Source organism: Canis lupus, chromosome 7 (assembly GCF_003254725.2).
Source record: "Canis lupus dingo isolate Sandy chromosome 7, ASM325472v2, whole genome shotgun sequence".
In the NCBI taxonomy this organism is placed as follows: Eukaryota; Metazoa; Chordata; class Mammalia; order Carnivora; family Canidae; genus Canis; species Canis lupus.
The window spans coordinates 30,026,478-30,048,324 of record NC_064249.1 but is presented as its reverse complement, the minus strand read 5'-3'; the positions used below and the strand labels follow the sequence as shown (position 1 = coordinate 30,048,324).

The following is a 21,847-nucleotide window of genomic DNA, read 5'->3' as shown; positions in this document are numbered from 1 at the left end:
TCACGGCATCTATTTGTAGAGACTAGCAGGCTGGAGGTCAGGGCTCCTCACTGACTGTGACCCTGTCCCACATAGGTCAACAGTGAGTCTGCTCAAGGTCTTCCCAAAACCAAACCCTCGTTCCTCAGCACAGACATTTCCCAAGGCTTGCTCCTTGATCCATCCCTTTCTCCCTATACCCTTGAGAATCTCATCCATGTCCACAGTGTTGCTTAATTACTTTTAATAATAAAGTGTTCGGAAAATACTGTGAGACATACAACGTGCCCTTATGTGCAGCATCTCATCAGATCATCTGGGTAACTTTTAGAGGTAGGAATTATGCTTCTCCTTGTTTCAGAGAGACAGCATAACATGGTTAAGAGCATGAACTCTGGAATTAGAGAGCCTGGCTTCAAATCCCAGCTCCACTACTTACTGGCTCTGGGACCTTGACATGTTACTTAAACTCTCTGGACATGAGCTTCCCTTCTGAAAAATGGGGACAATTCTCTTGCTCAGGCACCTGCCTCATAGGGTTGGTGAGAGAAGTAAATGAGTTAGTATTTTTACAGTGTTCAGCATAGTGTTTGGAATCACGTGTTTGCTAAATAAATAAAATGGGGAAACTGAGGCTCAGAAAGGTTAAGTGCTGAGTTTGAGAGGACAATAGGTTGTAGCAGCTCTACAGCTTGGTCCAATGGCTATGATGCTACCATCTATCTACAATCTAACCATTCACCATGGGAGAAGATTCAACACGGTGTGGCCTCACCTACATTTCAAATTTCTCACCCACCAACCCGTTCGTGGGCTTTCTGCTCCAGCCTGCTAAGCCATATGTTTCCATTTCCAATTTGTTTTTGCTTCTGCCTCTCCTCTACTGGGAATACTTGCCCTGTCTGTGGAATGGCTCATAAAGATTTACTAAGTCTAAAATATGCTACTGATCTATTGGTATAATAAGTTTATTGAAAGAGGGAAAGAAACAACAAATAAATGGGAGAACAGGGTGACTGAAGCCTAAATAACCAACAAAAAATATACCAGGGATCCCTGGGTGGCGCAGCGGTTTGGCGCCTGCCTTTGGCCCAGGGCGCGATCCTGGAGACCCGGGATCGAATCCCACATCGGGCTCCCGGTGCATGGAGCCTGCTTCTTCCTCTGCCTGGGTCTCTGCCTCTCTCTCTCTCTCTCTCTGTGACTATCATAAATAAATTTAAAAAAAAAAGTCACCACATGGAATTTGGCAATCATTTCTTGGACAGGAAACAAGGGTACAGAAAGAGAAAAAAATAGACACACTGGACTTCACAAAGATTTTAAAATTCTGTACATCTAAAAGTGCTATCCACAGAGGAAGAAGGCAACACACAGGATGGGAGAACATGTTTGCAAATCATAGATCTGGTTAGGGACTAATATTTAGAATGTATTAAGAACTCCTAAAATTCAACAACCTAAAAAACATCTGTGTGTAAAAAAGAACTATAAAATGGCCAGCAGGCATATGAAAAGATGCTCAACATCACTGGGCATTAGGAAAAGCAAATAAAACTATGAGGAAATATCACCTGATACTCGTTAGAATGGCTACTATAAGGGGAAAAACCCCACAACCAGTGTTGGTGAGGATGTGGATGTGGAGAAACTGGAGCCCTTCTGCACTGCTGGTGGGAATGTACTGAAAGAGCCGCTGCAGAAAACAGCATGAGGGCTTCTCAAAAAGTCAAATACAGAATTACCATACAATCTAGCAGTTCCATTTCTGGTTATAAACCTAAAATAACTAAAAGCAAGGTCTCGAAGAGATACTTGTGCACCCATGTTCCCAACAGCATTATTCACACTAGCTAAAACGAGGCAGCACCCAAGCATCCGCTGAGTGATGACGGATAAGCAAAACACGGAACACCTACAGGCTGGAATATTATTTAGCTTTCCAAAGGAGATTCTAACGCAGGCTCCGACATGGATGAAGCTGGAGGACACTATGTCGAATGGAGTCGGCCAACCACAGAGTGACAAATATTACATGATCGCACTTAATGTGAGGTGCTCAGAGCGGCCAGAATTAGACTGAATGCAGAATGGTGGGTGCCAGGAGGGAGGGGTGGAAGGGAGGGGGATTGGTTAATGGGTTTAGTTTTACCAGATGAAAAGAGTTCTAGAGATGGACAGTGGGAAAGGCTGCACAATGTAGTCGGTACCACTGATTTGTGAAGTAACAATGACTAGGATGGCAAGCTTTATGTTAAATACAATTTTAAAAAGCTGAAAAACATATGTATCTGGATTCCTCCTCTCTCACTCCTCTGACAGGGTTTGGGGAGTCATCCAGTGAAGGCAGTGGCTATGCTCACACACTGTCAGAGGGCCCCTGGAGTCCTCTCCTCCAGCAACAGAGAGGGTGTGAGCTGTGTCCGGCCTGGACCATCCTCACCGGCTCCTCGGGCACAGTGACCCCACAGCTGAGCACCCTAAGGAAAACCCTTCGTCTCCAGCAAGATGAAATTCAACTTTCTGGTCATCAGACTCCTTTGTTGCAGTTGTCGTGCACGGTGGAGGATGTGAGAACACTCAGTACCGCGCCAAGCTGGATGTGGAGCTGTGGGCTGTCTGCTGAATTTTTTCAAAGGGTCACTGGCCTGTGTCCCAGGCCGCCATCAGCAACACCAGCCGCTGCCAGCATCACCCTGGTGTTTCCCAGTCAACGGGGACAGGGGATGGTCCATTTTGCCTCCCAGAGAGTCCACAAGCAGCCAGCTGCAGTCTCGATGAAGACAACTCACCAGGGGAGAGTCCTAAGTCCAGAGAGAAAAGGCAGGGAGGGCAGTGTGGAGGGTGTGACCACAGACAGCTCTCTGGGCAAGTTTTAGCAGCCTGAAGGTCGTGCAAGACCTACTAAAGAAACTGTTCTTCCAGTTGCACACAAGGCGGCTAGCTTTCCTGTGCCAGGGCCACTGGACAGCCCAGCCCAGACCACATGATACCCCTGGGTGGGAGAATAGCAGAAACGCCAGCTTTTCCAGGGCAGGCTCGGGAAAGCCTCCGCCGTGCTGGCCCGCAGCCATCCTGCCTGGAACTGGGACCCAGCAGCTCCCAAAGGCAAAGCTGGGTCAGGCCAGGTCAGGACTGCCCAAGGCGGCTCCCAATTACCTGCCGCTGCTGCCAGACATGAGTGTGGTGGGCCAATGGTCCCGGCAGGATCTCTCGCTCTGGCAGAGAGAAGCCAGTGCCACTCCCCCAGAGCTCCCGACTCATAGGTGCAAGTGGCGACTCCACATCTCCAGTCAGATGTCACCAGCATGGCATGCCTAGCACGTCCGGAACTAGATTCTCTCAGACCTCTCTTTTCAAGTTCTTCTTTCTCATGTTATGGCTCCCCTATCCTCCCAGTTGCTCAAACCCTAAACTGAGGAGTCACTCCTGACTCTTTACTCTCTCTCTCTCTCTCTCTCTCACCTCCTATCTGATTTATTAGCAAATCTACGGGCTCTGATTTTGAAATGCTTCTAGAATTCAACTATGTTTTACTATCTTTGCTACCATCACTCTGGTCCAGGCTATGTTATACCTTCTCTCTGGATTATTAAAATACCTTTCTCGCTAGCCTACCTGCATCTACCATAGTGTCCCCATTCTCAACACAGCAACCAGAATGAGCCTGTTCAGAGGCCAAAACAAATGAACAAGTCACTGCTTTACTCATAATCCTAAAGAGGTATCACTCAAAATAAGCCCTGCAGTTTCCTAGATGATGTAGCTCTCCATTACTGTTCAACCTTGTAATAAAACCTGCTTTTTATACCCACTTCAACCACACTGGCTCCTCACTATTGCACAGATACATCAACACACATCTACCACAGGGCCTTTGCACTTACTATTTCTATGCCTGGAATGCCCTTATCCTAGATATCTTTGGGGGCTGCTCTTCCATTTCCTCTAGGTTTTAATTCAAACCACCTTTTGGGCAAGGCCTTCTCAGCCCACACTGCTTTTCATAACCCTCTCCAACACTTTGTGGCTCCAGTCCTTTCCTTACTTTTTCTCTTTAGTACAGATGTACATATTTATTTATCTTGTTAATTAATGCCTTTCTCTCCCTCAAGACTATATGCTTCATGAGCACAAGAAATTCTGTCCTGCAAATTTCCTCACCAGTTAGAATAGTGACTGACAAATTACAGGTACTCAATATATGTGATAAATAATTGAATATGTGAATGAACCATGGGACACAGGGCATCCTGGCACACTAGGTAGTTCTACCATGAGATAAACAATGTTATTATGTTAATTGGCTTTTACCCTTATTTGTTTTATTCATTATCTTCCTAGAGCCTAGCAAGCTAAATTCATATTGCTAAAATTGAGGACATTGTTTAAATGTTTTAAAGTAGTATCACTTCTAAATCTTTTGGAAAATTGTAATGTTAGACCTTCACTGTATAGTATATTTGTCTGCACTTACGTATCCAGCTTTCTGGTGGTATAAAATCTAACTAACGAGGCTCAACAATATTGCAGTTTCCTTCTTGCTACTTAAAAAAATACTAAAATTAGGGCACCTGGGTGTCTCAGTGGTTGAGCGTCTACCTTTTGCTCAGGTAGTGATCCTGGGATCCTGGGATCGAGTCCTGCATCGGGCTCCTCACAGGGAGCCTGCTTCTCCCTCTGCCTATGCCTCTGCCTCTCTCTCTGTGTCTCTCATGAATAAATAAATAAGATCTTAAAAATTTTTTTCCAAAAGGCCAAGCCTACTTCTTGAAGAGACAGACCCTACCTGCCCTGGCCTGTGTAACAAGGCAGAGTGTTACTAGTTCTTGGATATCTTCCCTTTTATTTCCTCTACAAACTATCCTATCACACATCCTCAAAGTCATGCTTTCCAGACTGTGGGTGGCAGTTAACTGTCTGTAGACCAAACAAATGAAGTCTTGCATATGGAACTACTATTCTTCAAATGTCTACAGATGCCATTGTGGTCGATAAAATTAACATTCGTTTTTCACATCGTTATTGATTCAAAGCAGCTTTTTGTAATTAAGCATTTTCTCCAGCTGAAGTGATGTTAAAAGGAGAGGAGGATCCACACAGCCTGGGAAGCTTGGAAAGCACTACCATATGCCATTCCTGGTCCCTGACCTTTGTTGCCACTTATGTGAATAATATCTAGCTCAAGATCTCCCTTAACAGTAAAATTTTGAAGAAAACTTTCTGGAACATTCCACCTCCACAGTGACCCTTCCTATGTCTTACTACCTATAGCTTTCCTTTTACATTTTAGTTATTCTGTCAAAATATGCAGGTCTTAGCACAAGTTTTTATTTTAGGTAAGGACATTTACTCCTCCAGAAAACTTATTAATTCTTCCTCAGTTTCCCCTATGAATTCCCAACAGCACCTTGCATGTGGGAGAAAATATTTTATATGCCCCCTACTCTTTAATATCTAAGTTGATCTGATATTCAATATAAAAACCAGTTTTTGGAACCTTGACAGAAACTAGGTTTGAATTTCATATGACCTGTGTATGTCATGTAACCTCTCTAAGCTTCAAATTCCCCAACAGGAAAAAGAGAGTGAAATTAACCTACTTTATGTGATTGTCAAGAGGATTATATGACTTTGCCAGAGCAGCTAGGCAATAAAAAGAAATAAAAGGCATCTAAATTGCAAAGGAAAGAGTAAAACTGGAGGTGCCTGGCGGCTCAGCAGGTTAAGCATCTGCCTTCAGCTCAGGTCATGATCCCAGGGCCCTGGGATGGAAACCCACTTCAGGCTCCTTGCTTAGTGGGGAGCCTGCTTCTCCCTCTGCCTGCCATTCCCCTGGTTGTGTTCTCTCTCAATTTAAAAAAAAAAAATCTTAAAAAGCAAACATTAATGAATGAATTCAGTAAAGTCCCAGGATACTAAATTAACACACAGAAATCAGATGCATTTCTATACACTAGTAATGAGCTACCAAAAAAAGAAATAAATGGGTGCCAGGGCAGCTCAGTCAGGTAGGTGTTTGACTCTTGATTTTGGCTCAGGTCATGGTCTCAAGGTTATGAGATCGAGCCCCACAATGGACTTCACATTGGGTCAGTAGGTTTTTTTTTCTAATGACTATATCTGAGACAGAGGCCATCACAAAAAGCCCTGAGGAATACAGAATGTCCCCTCCCACCCTTACCACATTGCCACGGGTTCCTGGATACTCCGAGCTTCCCCCTTCCCATCCGTCACTCAGCGACCCCCAGAAAGGTTTCCTGAATTCCTACTTTGTGCTAAGCCACTAGGACACAGAACTGAAAATGGAACCGAAATCTCTCTTCCGGAGCTCACATTCATGGGTGAGGAGATACAGACCGTAAACAAAGAGACAATAAATACACAAAATAATTACAGATAGTGGTAGATGCCATGAAGAAAGAGCAGGGTGAAAGGGGAAGGAATGGGTGATTGGGGGAGTGGGTAGTCAGAAGGTCTCTCCCAGGAGAGAGTTGATCAAAGCAGAAAACAATGCAAAGGAATTTCAGGCCAAGGGAAGAACCTGTTCAAAGGCCCTAAGGCAGAATGAGATTGCTGAGTTTAAGGAATGGTGAGAATGCTGGGGCGAAGTAGAAGAGGGACCAGCAGACCAGCTAGATGACATCACAGAGGGTACCAGACCGTGGTGAGGAGCATGGATAAAAGCCCATGTGTGACAGAGACCCCTGGAGCAATGTGACTGACATGTTTTAAAAGGGTCACATTGCTACTGGGTCAAGAACAGATGTGGGGGGATGGTAGAGGCAGGAACACCAGTTAGAAGGTGGCTGCTGAAGCCTAAGTGATAGGTGAAGGCTTGGACCAGAGTTGTGGTAACAAGGTGGTTTGAAGTGATGAGATTCATTCATCTCCAGCATTTCAGAACTAAAAGAGGCCACAGGAGCAATTCAGTGTAGCCATGTTATCTTACAGATGATGAAAGAGAAGCCCAGAGAAGTGAGTGAGTTACTTAGCTACATATGTGATTACCGTAATCATCGGTAGAGCCCAATGTCCTGTCACTACAGCTCCGCAGAACCGTGGGGTGTAGAATGCAGGTAGGAAGGTGAGCCCTCTAGAAGGCAGTCCCTGTCAAGTGTCAAACAGATGACTGTCTTTATTTTGAGCAAGGATGACTTCTTCACCAAATCCAACATGCCTCCTTAAGCGCCCGTCAGTGCCACTGCTTACCAGGATGCCCTCTGCCACACTACTTCTTCCTCTCCCATCTGTAGAGGAAATTAACTGCTTATCCCCCTATATCCCTTTGCTCTGAGAGCTGTCCCCAAGTCTCTCCTGGAGAGTCACCCTTTGTAGACCTGAAGTCCATGTGCCTTCACGGATATGGCATATGCTTTATGCCGCGCCAACCAGTACATTCCGACTCCCTCTGAGCCACTGAGTTTATGAGGCATAGGGCCTGTTGCTGGGGTAGCTGGGAGAAAGACATCCCTCTCCCACTGGATTTGAACCTGGTAGCATTCCCTAGCCATCTTGAAGGGAGAGCCTGAGACCAGAGCAGGTAAGAAAATGAGTCCCAACAAAATCGTTTGAACCTGGAACCCATGCCTGAAGCCACTCTTGAGCTTTTTAGTGGTGTGAGCCAATAACTTTCCTTTCTGCTTAAGCCAATGTAAACTGGATCTTCATCACTTGTAAAAGGAGTCCCATTCAATACCTAGCATCTCTCTCGGTGTGCTCTCTCTATATACCAACTTAAATGGTGAGGACTCCAAAATCCCCATCTATATCCTGGACAACTCTTTGGAATTCCCGATTCATATCCACCCACCCAGTGAGTGTTTCCTCCCATATGTCACACCCAGGCACCTCAGCTAGAACACGTGCAAAATGGAATTCATCGTCTCTGCGTCTACCATCTCAATATGCTATTCTTCATGTTTTTCACTACTCTAGGAAAAACATCACCACCCACCCAGATCACTCAACACAGAAACCTAGGACATCAGAGAGTACTCGTGCTAGGTAATCCTGAGGGGGCTAAGGCCCTGACTAACATTTTCTGAGTGTGTGACCTTGGGGAGGTTAATAAACATATCTGAGCCTTAAATTTTCATAGGACTTGCTAGGTTTCAGTGAGATGCTGTACGTAAAGCAATAAATGTTGGCTGGTTCCATTCCTTATCACAGACATCTACTGCATCAGTAAATTCTAACTCAAAATTCATGGTCACTGCCACTACCCCAGCTCCAAGCCTCACCATCTTTCCCCACAATGACTACCGGACATTTCTATTTCATCTTCTTACCTCTGGTCTCCCTCACCACTCCCCAGCGCTGCTAGACTGATCGACTCCTAACCAGCGTGGTCAGGCCAGGCCTGGCCCAGCCACCTGCACAACACATTCATTTGCAGCACCCTCCACTGCAGCTCTCTGAATCACTCCCACTTCTCCAAACACCCAGTGCTATTCCTCTGTTCCATGACTTTGCACAGCAATGTGTCTGCTGAGAATGCCCATTTTCCATCTTCTCCCACCCAGGAAAGAGCCCATCCTTAAGACCTGATTTAAAAACAAAAAAGTTCCTCTAAAACATGAAAGAAAACAGAGCTCCCGTATGGACTAACGAGGCTCACAGGCAAATTCAAACCCCGACTTCCCCAGTGTCATAGATGAGGGAACCTGAGAAAAGACAGAAGAAAAGAAACATTAATGTAAAATACGTTTCAATGAACAAAAGCAAAGAAAGAATGGAAGGAAAAGAGAAAATATTAGAACAGGTAATCTTGAGATAGGAGACAGCTTCCCAAGCAGGCCCAAAAACTTGAAGTTCCACAGAAAAGCAATACAGATTCAGCTGCGTAAAGTCATCACTTGGGCACATCAAAGGCATAGCAAAGCAAAACTGGGGAGGAACACATAAAAGGCAAGATATGTGATGTATTAACAAGAAAAGAATTAAAGTCCAGAATTTAGGAAGAGCCTCAAAAATTGATGAAATCACAATTCGACAGGAAAACTGGAAAAGGATTTCATGGGGCAATGTGAAGGAGTGTACATTGATTAATCTTTTTTTTTTTTTAAATGTAAACTTGGGAGAACCTAAAATGCATAGAACTTCGATAGGGAATGGTCTCTAAGAGGTTTGTTAACTTTGTAAAACTCCATAAGCAGAATGAGGTAGCAGAATAGAATACTACTATATTTATTTTTTAGAAGGAGAAAACAGAAGACACATTTTATTTGCCTACAGATGCACAGACTATCTCCAGATAAATACACAAAAACTGGAAAAATTAGTTGCGTCCAAAAAGGGAAAAAGGGCTGAGGTAGGAGGAAGGTATTACCTTTTACACCCTTTGAATGTTGTGCTTTATATATACTATCTATCCCCAAAGTAAACCTAAGTAAATAAATTCAATCTTTTTTCCTGCATAATCACCAGATCCCAGTAAACAAAGGGAAATCTACTTAAATAAATGCTTAAAGTAAAATACCCTTTGGCTTACCAGCTTCACTTGGAGGAGTAAGTTTTATCCAGAAATACTCTCATGTACACAGAGATGTGTGTTCACAATAGCATTACTTGTAAGAGAGGAGCTTGGAATGGGTCTAAGGGCCCATAAATAACCTATTGTTTAAATGAATTATGGTTAATCTATACTACGAAATACTATGCAGCCATTAAAAAGAATGAAGTATATCTATGTCCTTTGTTCTTTTTTTTCTTTTTTTTTTTTAAAGATTTTATTTATTTATTCATGAGAGACACACACATACAGAGGCAGAGACACAGGCAGAGGGAGAAGCAGGCTCCTATGCAGGGGGCCTGACATGGGACTCGATCCTGAGTCTCCAGAATCACACCCTTGGGTTAAAGGTGACACTAAACTGCTGAGCCACCCGGGCTACCCCTGTTCTTTTTTTTCTTTTAAGGATTTCATTTATTCATTTAAGAGAAAGAGAGTGCATGAGCGGGGGCAGGGGGAGGGAGGAGAGCAGAAGGAGAGGGAGAAGCAGACTCCAGCTGAGCAGGGAACCCAACTTTGAGCTCGATTCCAGGACCCTTAGACCACGACCTAAGCTGAAGGAAGACACTCAACCAACTGAGGAATGCAGGTGCCCCTCTATTTCTTTTTAAGTAATCTCTGTACCTAACATAGGGCTTGAACTTATGACCCAAGATCAAGAGTCACACATTTCACTGACTAAGCCAGCCAGGCACCCCTATGTTTTTGATACTGGAAGACATCCAAGTCCCATTGTTTAGTCAAAAAAATAAGTCAAAGAGCACACAATAATATATGATCCCCATATGTATCTTTAAAAATGTTTTCAGGGATCCCTGGGTGGCGCAGCGGTTTGGCGCCTGCCTTTGGCCCAGGGCGCGATCCTGGATACCCGGGATCGAATCCCACATCGGGCTCCCGGTGCATGGAGCCTGCTTCTCCCTCTGTGTCTCTACCTCTCTCTCTCTGTGACTATCATAAATAAATAAAAATTTATAAAAAAAAAAAATTAAAAAAAATAAAAATAAAAATAAAAATGTTTTCAATATATTAAGGTTGGTCCTAAAGTTGGAAATACAGAGAATATTTTATCACGTTTTATAATATAGTATCAATAAACTATGTGTTACATATTCAACTATACCTCCAGGCTCCGTTGGCATATACTCAGGCACTGAGGAAGACCTAGAAAATCATATACTTACAGTGGTTCCCTCTCAGCCAGGACAGGGAATGGAGCAGAAGTGCAGGGAATTTTATTTATCTATACATTTAAAAAATCTCTTATAATAATTCATGTTTTTAAAAAAGTTACTACACTCTAGGCATGCTTTCTATCATTTATCCAAGGTCACAGGTTTGTTAAATGGCAGGGATAGGTACAGGCTGCCTGGCTTCAGATTCTGCTCTTGATGTAGCACTCCCTCACCTGCTACTTGAGTAAAAAACAAACCCAAGCCCAAATTTGATGTGCCTCCTGCTGTTTTACTCCAGCTCACATAGAACACGCCTTCCTTTATGCTCCCAGCTTCCCTGAACATATCTGCCCTGAATGCCTGCTGGGCCCATAACTGGCCAAGGAAACAGATAATACCCGTTGTAAGCATTCTCATGGTGTAAGACTAGAATCAGATGAGATTAGCACTGGCTGAATGAATGAAGTACTGAGTCATAAAGTCAACCCTTCCTCCAAACTCAGACAGGACTGATAGCCATCTCCAGCTTTGTTGATGTTTTTTGTTCTCAAGGAAAAACAGCTAGAAGACACCACTCCTCCCCTCAAGTCATGCTTTATTGCATCCCATTGCTTCCTGAGGTCTAACCCAGAGGTTGTAAGCTGGCAGTCTGCAAACAACCAGCCTGCACACATAATTTGGTTGCCCTGCACATTTTGAAAACTGTTTTGAATTGGTTACCAACTTTTAAAACATGAGATTTTTATTCCCATGAAAATTTACAGCTTCCCCTAAAATCCAGGTCAAGCAATAATGTGCTAGAGTTCTGGGGCACCTGCATGTCTTTTTATAACGAGTCATGCTCCCAGCCAGCAATGGGCACCCCCCCAACCCCTTGCCAGCCCTCCTCCTGCAGCAAGGCTTACCGACCAGCCCAGGTAGCAGCAGAGTTTACACCACAGAACTGTACCTCCTTTGGTGGACATTTAGGTCAGTTCCAGTTCAGCCCATTCTGCCTTCCGTGGAACCCAAACAAAGAGCTCAGCCCCTCTGACCACACAGTCCTCCGTCTCTGATACTCCCACCACACAGGGCTGCAACACAAAGAGAATGGTATAAGTACCAGAGGCTTTGGATTTGGTTTCTAAAATGCTAAGCAGGCCTCTTCTTGAGGAGTCCCTAATCTCCCTGCCACGGTGGTAGAACTCTGGGGCCGGGAGAAGTCCTGCGTTCAAGGACCTGCCTGTGTGAAAAGCGCTGCCAAAGTCAAAAGACCTGAGTTCGATCCTGGCCCCTGAGCCGAGTACTTACCTCTCTTGAGTCTGTTTCCCTACCTATAAAACAGGCTAATTGCACTTCACCGGCTGTTAAGTAAATGATATTAAAAAGTGTATATGACAAGTGCTTACAAACATCTTACAGGTACAAAACAGGATAGGTGTGGACCAGAACAAGAAAAGAGGGGAGCTTTGGAAGAAGTGACAGGAATGGGTGACACAAATCCCAGTTAAAGAAAGGTGGCTGAAGAGCCTGTGTCTGTGTGATCTGAAGTCCTCCTGCCTCCTCTTTCTGCTTGAAGGGCCTGGGAAATGCCTCTTCTCACCTGTCTCAGTGGCTGCAGTAAGATGGGTCAGAAGGGAAGGCCACTTATTTCCCTGATGCAGTGACTCTCCCCAGCTCAGCTCCAGGGCCAGGTCACTGGGAGAGAGGAGGCTGGGGTGAACCCCAAAAAAGAGACCCGGTGACGTCCATCCTCCCCAGCCTCTAGCACGCTGAGATAGGCTTGCCCGAAGTTACCATTACCCCCACTGGACTCAGCAAGGCACTAAGGTCCCTTCCCTCCAAAACCACACCACCTCCCTACTCTACAGTGAAGAAGATCAAATGACCTGCTCTTGAAAGCACTTCGAAAAAGCGGATGAAAGGTACAACAGCGAACAAAAAAGCCCACAGAGATGTGCTATAAAGTGATGCCAATGCCCAGCTGTGTGGTTACTGGAAAGCAGACCTCTCGGAAGCGCACCAGGGCGTCCCAGCTATCCAACAGACGTTCTCATCTCACATGCCTTTGTTGAAAGGTGGCACGGGGTGAAGCTGTGGCCCGGGACGCTGGCCAAGTCCCCCCAAAGCTACCCCAATCTCCCTCTGACAGATGAGTGGGGCCGAGGCGCCCACCCCGCGTCGGCCCGGCGACTTCTGGGCGCGCCTCCCACCCAGCCTCGGGGAGACAGCGCCCCGAGCCCGGCCGCGAGGATGGGAGGACGGGAGGACGGGAGGACGGGAGGACGGGAGGACGGGAGGATGGGAGGACGGGAGGATGGGGCTCCCCCGGTGCGCGCGGATTCCAGCCGCCGGGCGCGGCCGCTCCGCTCCCCCCGCCCCCACGTCTGTCCCCGAGCGCGGCGTGAGCCCCCTGCCCGGAGCGAGCACGGCCCCTGTCGGCCCGCGCGTGCAAGCCCTGCCCTCCCTCCCGGGGGGCTTAGAAAGGGGCTGCGGGCGGCGTGGGGAATCGGCGCGGGCCGGGAAAGGCCTGACCGAAGCCCCCGGCCGCAGCGGAGGGGCGCGCCCCCAAGGTCTTCCCACAAAGGGCTCGGGCTCCCCACGCGCAGGCGGAGCGCGGCCGGGGGGGGCGCGGGGAAAGAAGAGCGCCGTGGGCCGGGGAGGCGAGGGCGAAGGGGCGCCGAGACCCTCCCGCCTTCCCCCGCCCGGAACTCCGCCCGGCTCCCGCCCGGCCCGCGGACCCCGCCGGCTCACCGCGCCGCCGCCGCCGCCGCCGCCGCCGCCGCTCAGGGCCCGGCCCCGCCGCCTCTCGCCTCGGCCGCCGCCGCCGCCGCCGCCGCCGCCGCTTCCTTCCTCCCCGCCGCGCTCGCAGACTGGAGGTTTCGGGTTTCAGTCCGCCGAGCCCCGCCGCGCTCCTCCCGCCGCCCGCCGCCCGCCGCCAGCACGCGGACCCCGGCGGGCGCAGGCCAAGTAACTTTGCGGCGCTCGCGCCCCTCCTCCGCCGGCCCGCCCCCCCCGGGCCCGCCCCGCGCCCCCTCCCCCCGCGCTCTCCCCACCCCGCCCCCCCCACCCCGGCCCCGCGCCGCCCCCCCCCCGGGCCCGCCCTCCCCGCGCGCTCTTCCCCGCCTTCCCACGACCCGCCGCGCCCGCCGCTCTTTGTCTCGCCCCCCGCCCGGGCCCTCCCTGAGCCGGTCGCCCCGTCCCAGTCCCGGCCCTCGGGCCGTCCGTCCCCCTTCGCTGCCCGCGCCTTCGCGCTCACACTTTCGGCGTCGCCGGGGGCTCCGCGCCGCCCCACCCTCCTGGCGGTCGCCCCGCGCCCCCGGCCGGCCTGTGCTGCTCACCTCACCTCTCCTCGTCCCGCCGGCCCTGGACCCACAGCCCGCGGCGCGGCTCCGCTCCTCTCCGGACCGCGAGGCCCAGCGGCGATCAGGACGGCGCGCAGAGCCCGGCGCCGCCAGCTCCGACGGCAGAACCCTTCCTTCTCGTGCTGTTGTCTCCGTCGGTCTGGACCGGCCGCTGGCCTCCTGCGTCTTCTGTGCTGCAGCCTAAATAAGGGGAAGAAAAGTTGAGACCGATGGTGAACTGCATAAGGGAAGGAGGGAGAGAGAAAGAGAAACCCGGTCTGCAAGACTCAGGTCAGAATTTAGAAAGCGCAGTTCACCAAACTCCAGCGAAAACTGATGCCGTGCCCAGGGCAGGACCCAGATTCCTCCGAAATCCATCTGCTTTGATGAAGGCATTAAGTATTCCCTTATCTACCGGTTGGGACTGTGGGAGCTGCTTCCTTATTGTTATTAGGCCACTGAAGCACCATTTAAAGCAATAATTTACTGTCTAGCACTTCCCAAACACCAGCTCGTCTTCAGGGACAAATGGAATAATGGGGAGGGAAAAAAAAAAAAAGTTAATGGATGCCTTAATATTCCTATGGGATGGATGCTTTATTTGGTCCAAAACCGGAAGCTGAAACTTCTCTCAGAGTCTAGGTCACCAGAGACCCAGATGCTGAAGAAGCTTAAAGCAGTGTGTTAAAGCAGATTATTTTAAACTTTTATTCTGAAGTCCCTAGTTTATTTGTTTGTTTTAATCAGCATGGACTGTGGCACTGGCTAATCTTTGTGACCCCGAGGGAGTTATTTATTTAACCTTTCTGAATCTCAGCTTATTCATATATAAAATAGGCATACTCATACCTATCAGTTGCATTTAAAAAGATAAAATGAGATAATGTAAGTAAGACATCTGGTGCCACAGAGCCTGAGAGCTGAGAGAGAGCCCTTTTGAAAGTTGTTATTTAAGAAAGGTCTGAGAAGATACACAATAGGTTGGCGCGGAGAGAATAAGAAAAACAATTATGGATCTTGTGCCTTCATATCCACTCATGATGTAAAAAGACACCCTTCCCATACTTCTTCTATTTCATTTTGAACTCTTCAACTGAAAGCCTTTGCTCCCCTGATGCTCGTTATCAAATATATTATTTATCACAAAGGTTTTTCTTCCCATAGCTCATAAGCTTAGAACATGCAAGGATAGAAATTGCTGCCAACAAATGCATTTTTTCAATTGCTCTCTTAAGATTTTTTTTTTCCTTCTGGAGCTAATAATGAGCTGTAAGCAGTAGTCACTTGGAGGCAGAGAAAAGATAGAAAAATTGTTATCAGTTATTTCACTTAAGTCATGTATAGTTGTGTGAAAAACATGACATGGATTTTGTGTGAGAATTGTTTTCAAGAAAAGAGAGATACATAGTAAGTCTCCTTTTCCGAGGCACCGTCATAAGTAATTCCTTTTGGAGTCCCCCAAAGATTTCTGAACTAAGATAATGAGAGGCTTTGTCCAAGTGAATCCTAAATGCTGTTTGAGGAATCTGCATATGGTAAGACATCTTGAAAATAAAGTATTTTTCCAATCCAGTAGTCTGCATAAAACTAGTCAAAGCAAAACTGTGAGTATGCTGTTCCTTCTGCAAAAAATATTATTCCCCTACTCTTCAAAGATTGACTCCTTACCCTTCACATCTTCAGTGTCACCTCCTCAAAGAAGTCTTCCCTGACCAGTCCAAAAGAGGTTCTCTAACCTTTGCTCTCTCTCAGAGCTCCCTATGCTTTTTCTATATAAAATTTATTTCAATGTATAGCATATCTAATTTTTTTTTTTATTTACTTATAGTATGCCACCATTGGTAGATACAAACTCCATGAGAGCAGGAACCCTATCTGGCTTATTCACCACTATAGGACCAGGGCCAACTTTTTAAATAAATTAAATGAAAAAAATAAAAATAGCTAAAATCTGTCTTAAGGGGCATCTGGTTCTCAAACTTTAGGATTCTCAAGAATCCCTAAGAGATTTCTTAGCTGCAACACCAGAAGCACAAGTGATTAAAGAGAGGTTTGATGTGTTGGATTTCATCAAAATTAAAAACTTCAGTGCTTCCCAGGACACCATGAAAAAAAAGACAACTCACAGAATAGGAAAATAAAGGACTTGGGACGCCTGGGTGGCTCAGCGGTTGAGCATCTGCCTTCGGCCCAGGGCCTAATCCTGGAGACCTGGGATCGAGTTCCATGTCTGGCTCCCTGCATGGAGCCTGCTTCTCTCTCTGCCTGTGTCTCTGCCTCTCTCTCTCTCTCTCTCTCTCTCTCTGTGTGTGTGTGTGTGTGTGTGTGTGTGTCTCATGAATAAATAAATAAAATCTTTAAAAAAAAGGAAAATAAAGGACTTATATCCAGAATCTATAAAGAACTTCTACACCTCAATGATAAAAAGAAAAACATTCTACTTTAAAAAGGGTAAAGGATCTAAACACTTCCTCAAAGAAGGTATAGAAAGAGCCTATAAGCACACGCTGGACATCACTAATCAGCAGGGAAATGTATATGAAAACAAATGAGATTCCACTTCACAAGCATTAAGATGTCTATAATGAAAAAGATGATGACCAGCGTTGTGGAAGATAGGGAAGACTTAGAACCCTACACTGCAGGTGAGAATGCAAAATAATGCAGCCACTTTAGAAAAGTTTGTTAGTTCCTCAAAATGTTAGACATAAAGTTACCACATGACCCAGCAATTCCACTTGCAGGTATTAAATCACGAGAGAAAAACCTACATCCACCCAAAAATCTATATATGAATGCTCATGGCAGCATAATTCATAATAGCTAAAGAGCAGAAACAAACCCAATTGCCTGTCAATTGACGACTGGTTACAAAATGTGGTCTATCCATGTGGTGGAATATTACTCGGTCATAGAAAGGGATGAAGTATTGATGCACGCTCCAACATGAGCAGACCTTGAAACCATGGGGCTAAGTGAAAGAAGCCAAACAGAAAAGGCCGCATATTGTTATGATTCCATTGATATGTAATAGCTGGGAGAGGTAAATACATAGAGACAGGTTAATGATCCCCTAGGGCTGCGGTGGGGTGGTAGCAGGTGACTGCTGGTGGATACAAAGTTTCCCTTAAAGGGGAGGAAATGTTATAAAATTAGATTATGGTGATGATTGTACAAGGCTGTGAGTATACCCAAAACCCATGACTCGTACATTTTAAAGGGATGAAATTTATGGTATGTAAATTATGTCCAATAAAGCTCTTTTAAAATAAAAAGAATCTCATATGGAGTTTGTTAGAATGCTGTTTCAGGCCCTCCTCCTGGAGAGACTGACTCGGCAGGAGTTAGGGGAGCTGCTGTTTGCTGCTCTGCACCCGTTCCCTCTCCCAAGGGTAATATGCCCTCAAATTTCCTTTGGGAAACCATTGCTTCCCCCAGGGGGTCAGTCATGAGGTTTGCACAGGATGACCTCTCCCCAACCCCAGGGCTGGACTCTCATTGTCAGCATTTCATACTTTTTCCAGCCAGATGCTTGGCTCAGGGATGGAGATAAGCCGCAGGCCTCTTGGGTCAGGATGAAGCCTCTAGGACATTTTGGTGAGATTGCTGGGTAGGTGGAACCAACATCTGAGGAAAGAGAGAATGAGAAATAGTAGAACTGAGGTGCCAGCTAAATCATTTGATCCTTGATGAAGCCTTCCCTGAAGTTGATATACCCCCAGACTGATCAGCTATAGGAAGCAAAAAATATTATTTTATTAAGCCACTGCAGGTTTAATTTCTGTTATTTGAAACAGAAAACATCTAACTCAGCAGCTCTCAATATGACATTTTGGAAATCTCTGGGAGCATTTTGGGATTGTCACAATGATTAGAGGGTACTCTAGACATTTAGTGGATAAGGCCAAGGATACCAGATATCTTGAAGTATGTGACAAGGAGAACAATTGCCTTTACATGTGATTTTTAAAAGACCCACAAAGTGGTTATTTTCCAAGTCTAGAGTCAAACTATTTACAACTAAGCACAAAGAAGTTGGTTTTTGTTTTGTTTTGTTTTGTTTTGTTTTGTTTTGTTTTGTTACATACCAGTGCGTCCAGGAATGCTATTCCTGTGTAATTTGAAAGGAAGAGCGTACTTTGATTTGTTCAAACCTCACTAAGACTTATCAGTTTGGAAAATCACATCCTTGTTAACAATGCTCCCCATGGTATTGGATTTACCAACAAAAATTCAGTGACCCGGTCTGCATTTATATATGTCACAGTCACCGGGATCTTATCTACAACTTCAAGTGTCTGACCAATTCACAGTGTCATATAGTAGGATTAACATATTGAAATGAGCATCATGTTGCTATTCATTCATTCAACAACAGTTTTCTGAGTACCATATGCCAGTGCCTGGCCCTAAAATTACAACAGTAAACAAGAAAGACAACAATCCCTGACATCATGGAGCTTATATTTGGATGAGGGAGACACAGTAAAAAAGATAATAAAATAGAGCAAAATATATTCTATTTTAGACAGTGATAAAGTGCTTAAAAAATAATAAGAAGAAAGCCAGGAAGGAGAAATGAAGTTCAGGAGTGGGGGTGGGGCTTGAAAGGTTAAAGAGTCATCAGGGAAAGCTTCACTGAGAAGGTAGGTATCTTATTTCAAATTTATTACAAAGTTATAGAGATCAAAACAGTATGGCACTGGTATAAAATCTGACATAGATCAATGAAATGGAATTCAGAGTCCAGAAGTAAACTCACAGATAAATGGTCAACAAATAAATATTTTTTCAATAATAATTTTTTTTATTGGTGTTCAATTTGCCAACATACAGAATAACACCCAGTGCTCATCCCGTCAAGTGCCCCCCTCAGTGCCTGTCACCCATTCACCCCCACTCCCCGCCCTCCTCCCCTTCCACCACCCCTAGTTCATTTCCCAGAGTTAGGAGTCTTTATGTTCTGTCTCCCTTTCTGATATTTCCTACCCATTTCTTCTCCCTTCCCTTCTATTCCCTTTCACTATTATTTATATTCCCCAAATGAATGAGAACATATAATGTTTGTCCTTCTCCAATTGACTCATTTCACTCAGCATAATACCCTCCAGTGCCATCCACCTTGAAGCAGATGGTGGGTATTTGTCGTTTCTAACGGCTGAGTAATATTCCATTGTATACATAAACCACATCTTCTTTATCCATTCATCTTTCTTTTGAGAGAATGCTTGATGTTAAGGAGTCAGCCCAGTAGGCATCTGAGAAAGCATGTTTCAGGCATGGAGAAAGGCAGTGCAAAGGCCCCAAGGAGGCAATCTATCTAGGCTGTTTAAGAAATAGTGATGAGACCAGTGTGGCTTGAGAAGCATGCTTAGGAGGTAGAAAAATAGGATATGAGTTCAGACAGGAAACAGGAGACCAGATTGTGCAAAGTCTTACAGATCCTTTGGTTTTTCTGGATGTGATGAAAATTATGGCTAGAAGAGTGATATAATCACCTCCCATTATTACTAATATTAAGAGTTTCAAAATTCGGTGTGTAAATAGATTGTTATTATGAATTCTATTTCAAGATACTAAAAGGTTGTTATATCTGTTATTTTAAAAGGGTGTGTTAGACTTCAGAATTACCTCTCTATCGAGTGTATAAGGTCTAGGGTAGCATGCTGGAAGTCTGCATCTTGCCGAGCACATCCCTCAGGTGATCCTGATGCACAGGATAACATGGAAACAAGCCTCCAAACTTTCTCCTTAGTTCCTCCTTCTTTTGTGATATCACACATGTAAGTAGTTTTCTCTTCTGTCTTGACACTGTGCGTATTTCTAGAAAATGCTGAAGTCTTATAAAAGAAGACATGAACACATTATGGCTGATAAAATAGCTCTAGCACACTGAAAACCATATATAAAGAAGAGGGAGCAATGTATCTACAAACTGGTTTCACAGGCATGGGCGTACTCTGGGTCATGTCCACCTGTGAGCAAAGCCATCCATGAGTCTGTGTCTGCAGACTCACTGGAAGGTGTCTTGTCTCTGCACTCTGCCTCATATTTGAGGGTGAGAACAGGGTGTGTGTGTGTACGTGTGTGTGTGTTTGTGTGTGTGTGTGTATACAGGTTGGCAAGAGAGAAGGAAGAAGAATCTGTCCAAAATTATAGGAAATATAGGTATTTGAAAATTTCTGTAGAATATCTTTTGCTGTCAGGATGGTAGATTCTCTGTGTCGGTCAAACCCAGGCAACTTTGTCAAAGATGGTCTCTATAGGGAAGTAGACAATCCTATTTGACAAATATATATTGGGCTCCTACTATGTATCAATTTCCTTATTTGGCATTTTATTTGCATTATTTCATTTATTTTTTTAAAATATTCTATTTATTTATTCATGAGAGACACAGAGAGAGAGAGAGACAGAGACACAGGCAGAGAGAGAAGCAGGCTCCATGCAGGGAGCCTGATGTGGGACTCGATCCTGGGACTCCAGAACCACACCCCGGGGCCAAAGGCAGGTGCTAAACCGCTGAGCTACCCAAGGATCCCCTGCATTATTTCATTTAGTCACCATGATGACTTACTGCTAGTTGATAGACATCTCCATTCATTAAATTCAAAATTAAGGACTTCAATTCTTTCTTTCTCTCACTCCTACCAAGACATCTTATGTACCTTCTCTCTTCCTCAACATCCACATCTATCATCTGAGGATCACTGTTGTACTAAGTCCTTGTGAGGATTAAATGACACAATGAGTGGAAATCCTACACATAGTAGGTGTCCGGTAAATGTCAATGTGTAGATACATGCACGCACACACTGCTATGGACTGAATGTTTGTGGCCCCCCCACTCCAAATTCCTATGTTGAAGCCTAATCCCCTCTATAATGGTATTTGGAGGTAGGGACTGTGGGAGGTGATTTGGGAGGGGATTGGTACCCTTTAAGAAAATGTCCAACAGAGCTTACCTCTCTCTGTCTGAACTCTACCACGGGTAGGTACAAAAATAAATAGCCACCTGCAAATCAGAAAGCAGATCCTCATCCGATGTGAGACCTATTGGCACCTTGGTCTTGGACTTCCCAGCCTCCACAACTGGGGAAATAGATATTTGTTGCTTAAGCCAGTCTATGGTATACACAACAGTATGAACTGATTAAGACATACTCTTCTACATGCAAACATGTACATATAGAATGGATTGTAACAGTACCTAGGAAGATTAGATGAGTTAATAATCACAAAGCAATTAGAATGAGGCCTGGTATATAGTAAGTTCTATGTTAAGTGTTAAGTAAAAGTGAAAATGTAGAGAGGCTGGGGGACTGCAAGGTCCTGAATCAGTGAAAGTAGAAATATTTGGCAAGGAATAGATTTGAGTACTTCCAAGTGTTGTACAGAAACTAAAAGTAGGCTACCAAAAAGTACTCAGGATTCTCCTAATACAGGCTCCTTTTGTCAGCTGCTCAATAAGCATAGAAGCTGTTTTTCAGCACACTGCCTCTACAGCCTAACCTGTTTTGGGGAGACCTGCTTCTGCAAAGTGTGTCTCTGGGTGGAGTAGGACAGGGGAGGCAGAGTTGGTATCATCCAAAGAGCTCTGCCCTTCCAATCTCAAACTAATTTAGTAAATGGTAGAGAATTGCCTCTGGTTAACACACACACACACACACATATATGTATATGTGTGTGTGTGTATATATATATATACACATACATACAAAATACATCATATATACATACAAAATAACAAAATACATCATTTAAAAATAAATGGGCCTTCTCTAGTATTATCTTTATTAAATGATAATAGAAAAGTATTGATTTTCTTAAATTCTTCATTAGTAATATTATTTGCA

At 45.2% G+C, this 21,847-nt stretch overlaps 1 protein-coding gene across 6 annotated transcripts in view; it reads right to left on the bottom strand.

The window, feature by feature from the left end:
• Positions 1–17,620, bottom strand: part of GPR161 (G protein-coupled receptor 161) — a 58,414-nt gene extending 40,794 nt beyond the window's left edge. The window contains exons 1-3 of one of the 6 annotated variants that reach the window (XM_035719379.2): positions 17,507–17,620; positions 13,989–14,192; positions 11,618–11,741 (exon numbers count right to left, since the gene is read on the bottom strand). In XM_035719379.2, coding sequence (XP_035575272.1) covers positions 11,618–11,633 — 16 coding nt within the window. In that variant the 5' untranslated portion in view covers positions 11,634–11,741; positions 13,989–14,192; positions 17,507–17,620. Of the gene's footprint in view, positions 1–6,990; positions 7,090–11,573; positions 11,742–12,250; positions 12,388–13,401; positions 13,462–13,988; positions 14,257–17,506 lie in introns of those variants that run through there. The other 5 variants (XM_049112352.1, XM_025430465.3, XM_025430466.3 and 2 more) reach the window with 5 other exon arrangements.
• Between the last annotated feature and the right edge of the window lie 4,227 nt (positions 17,621–21,847).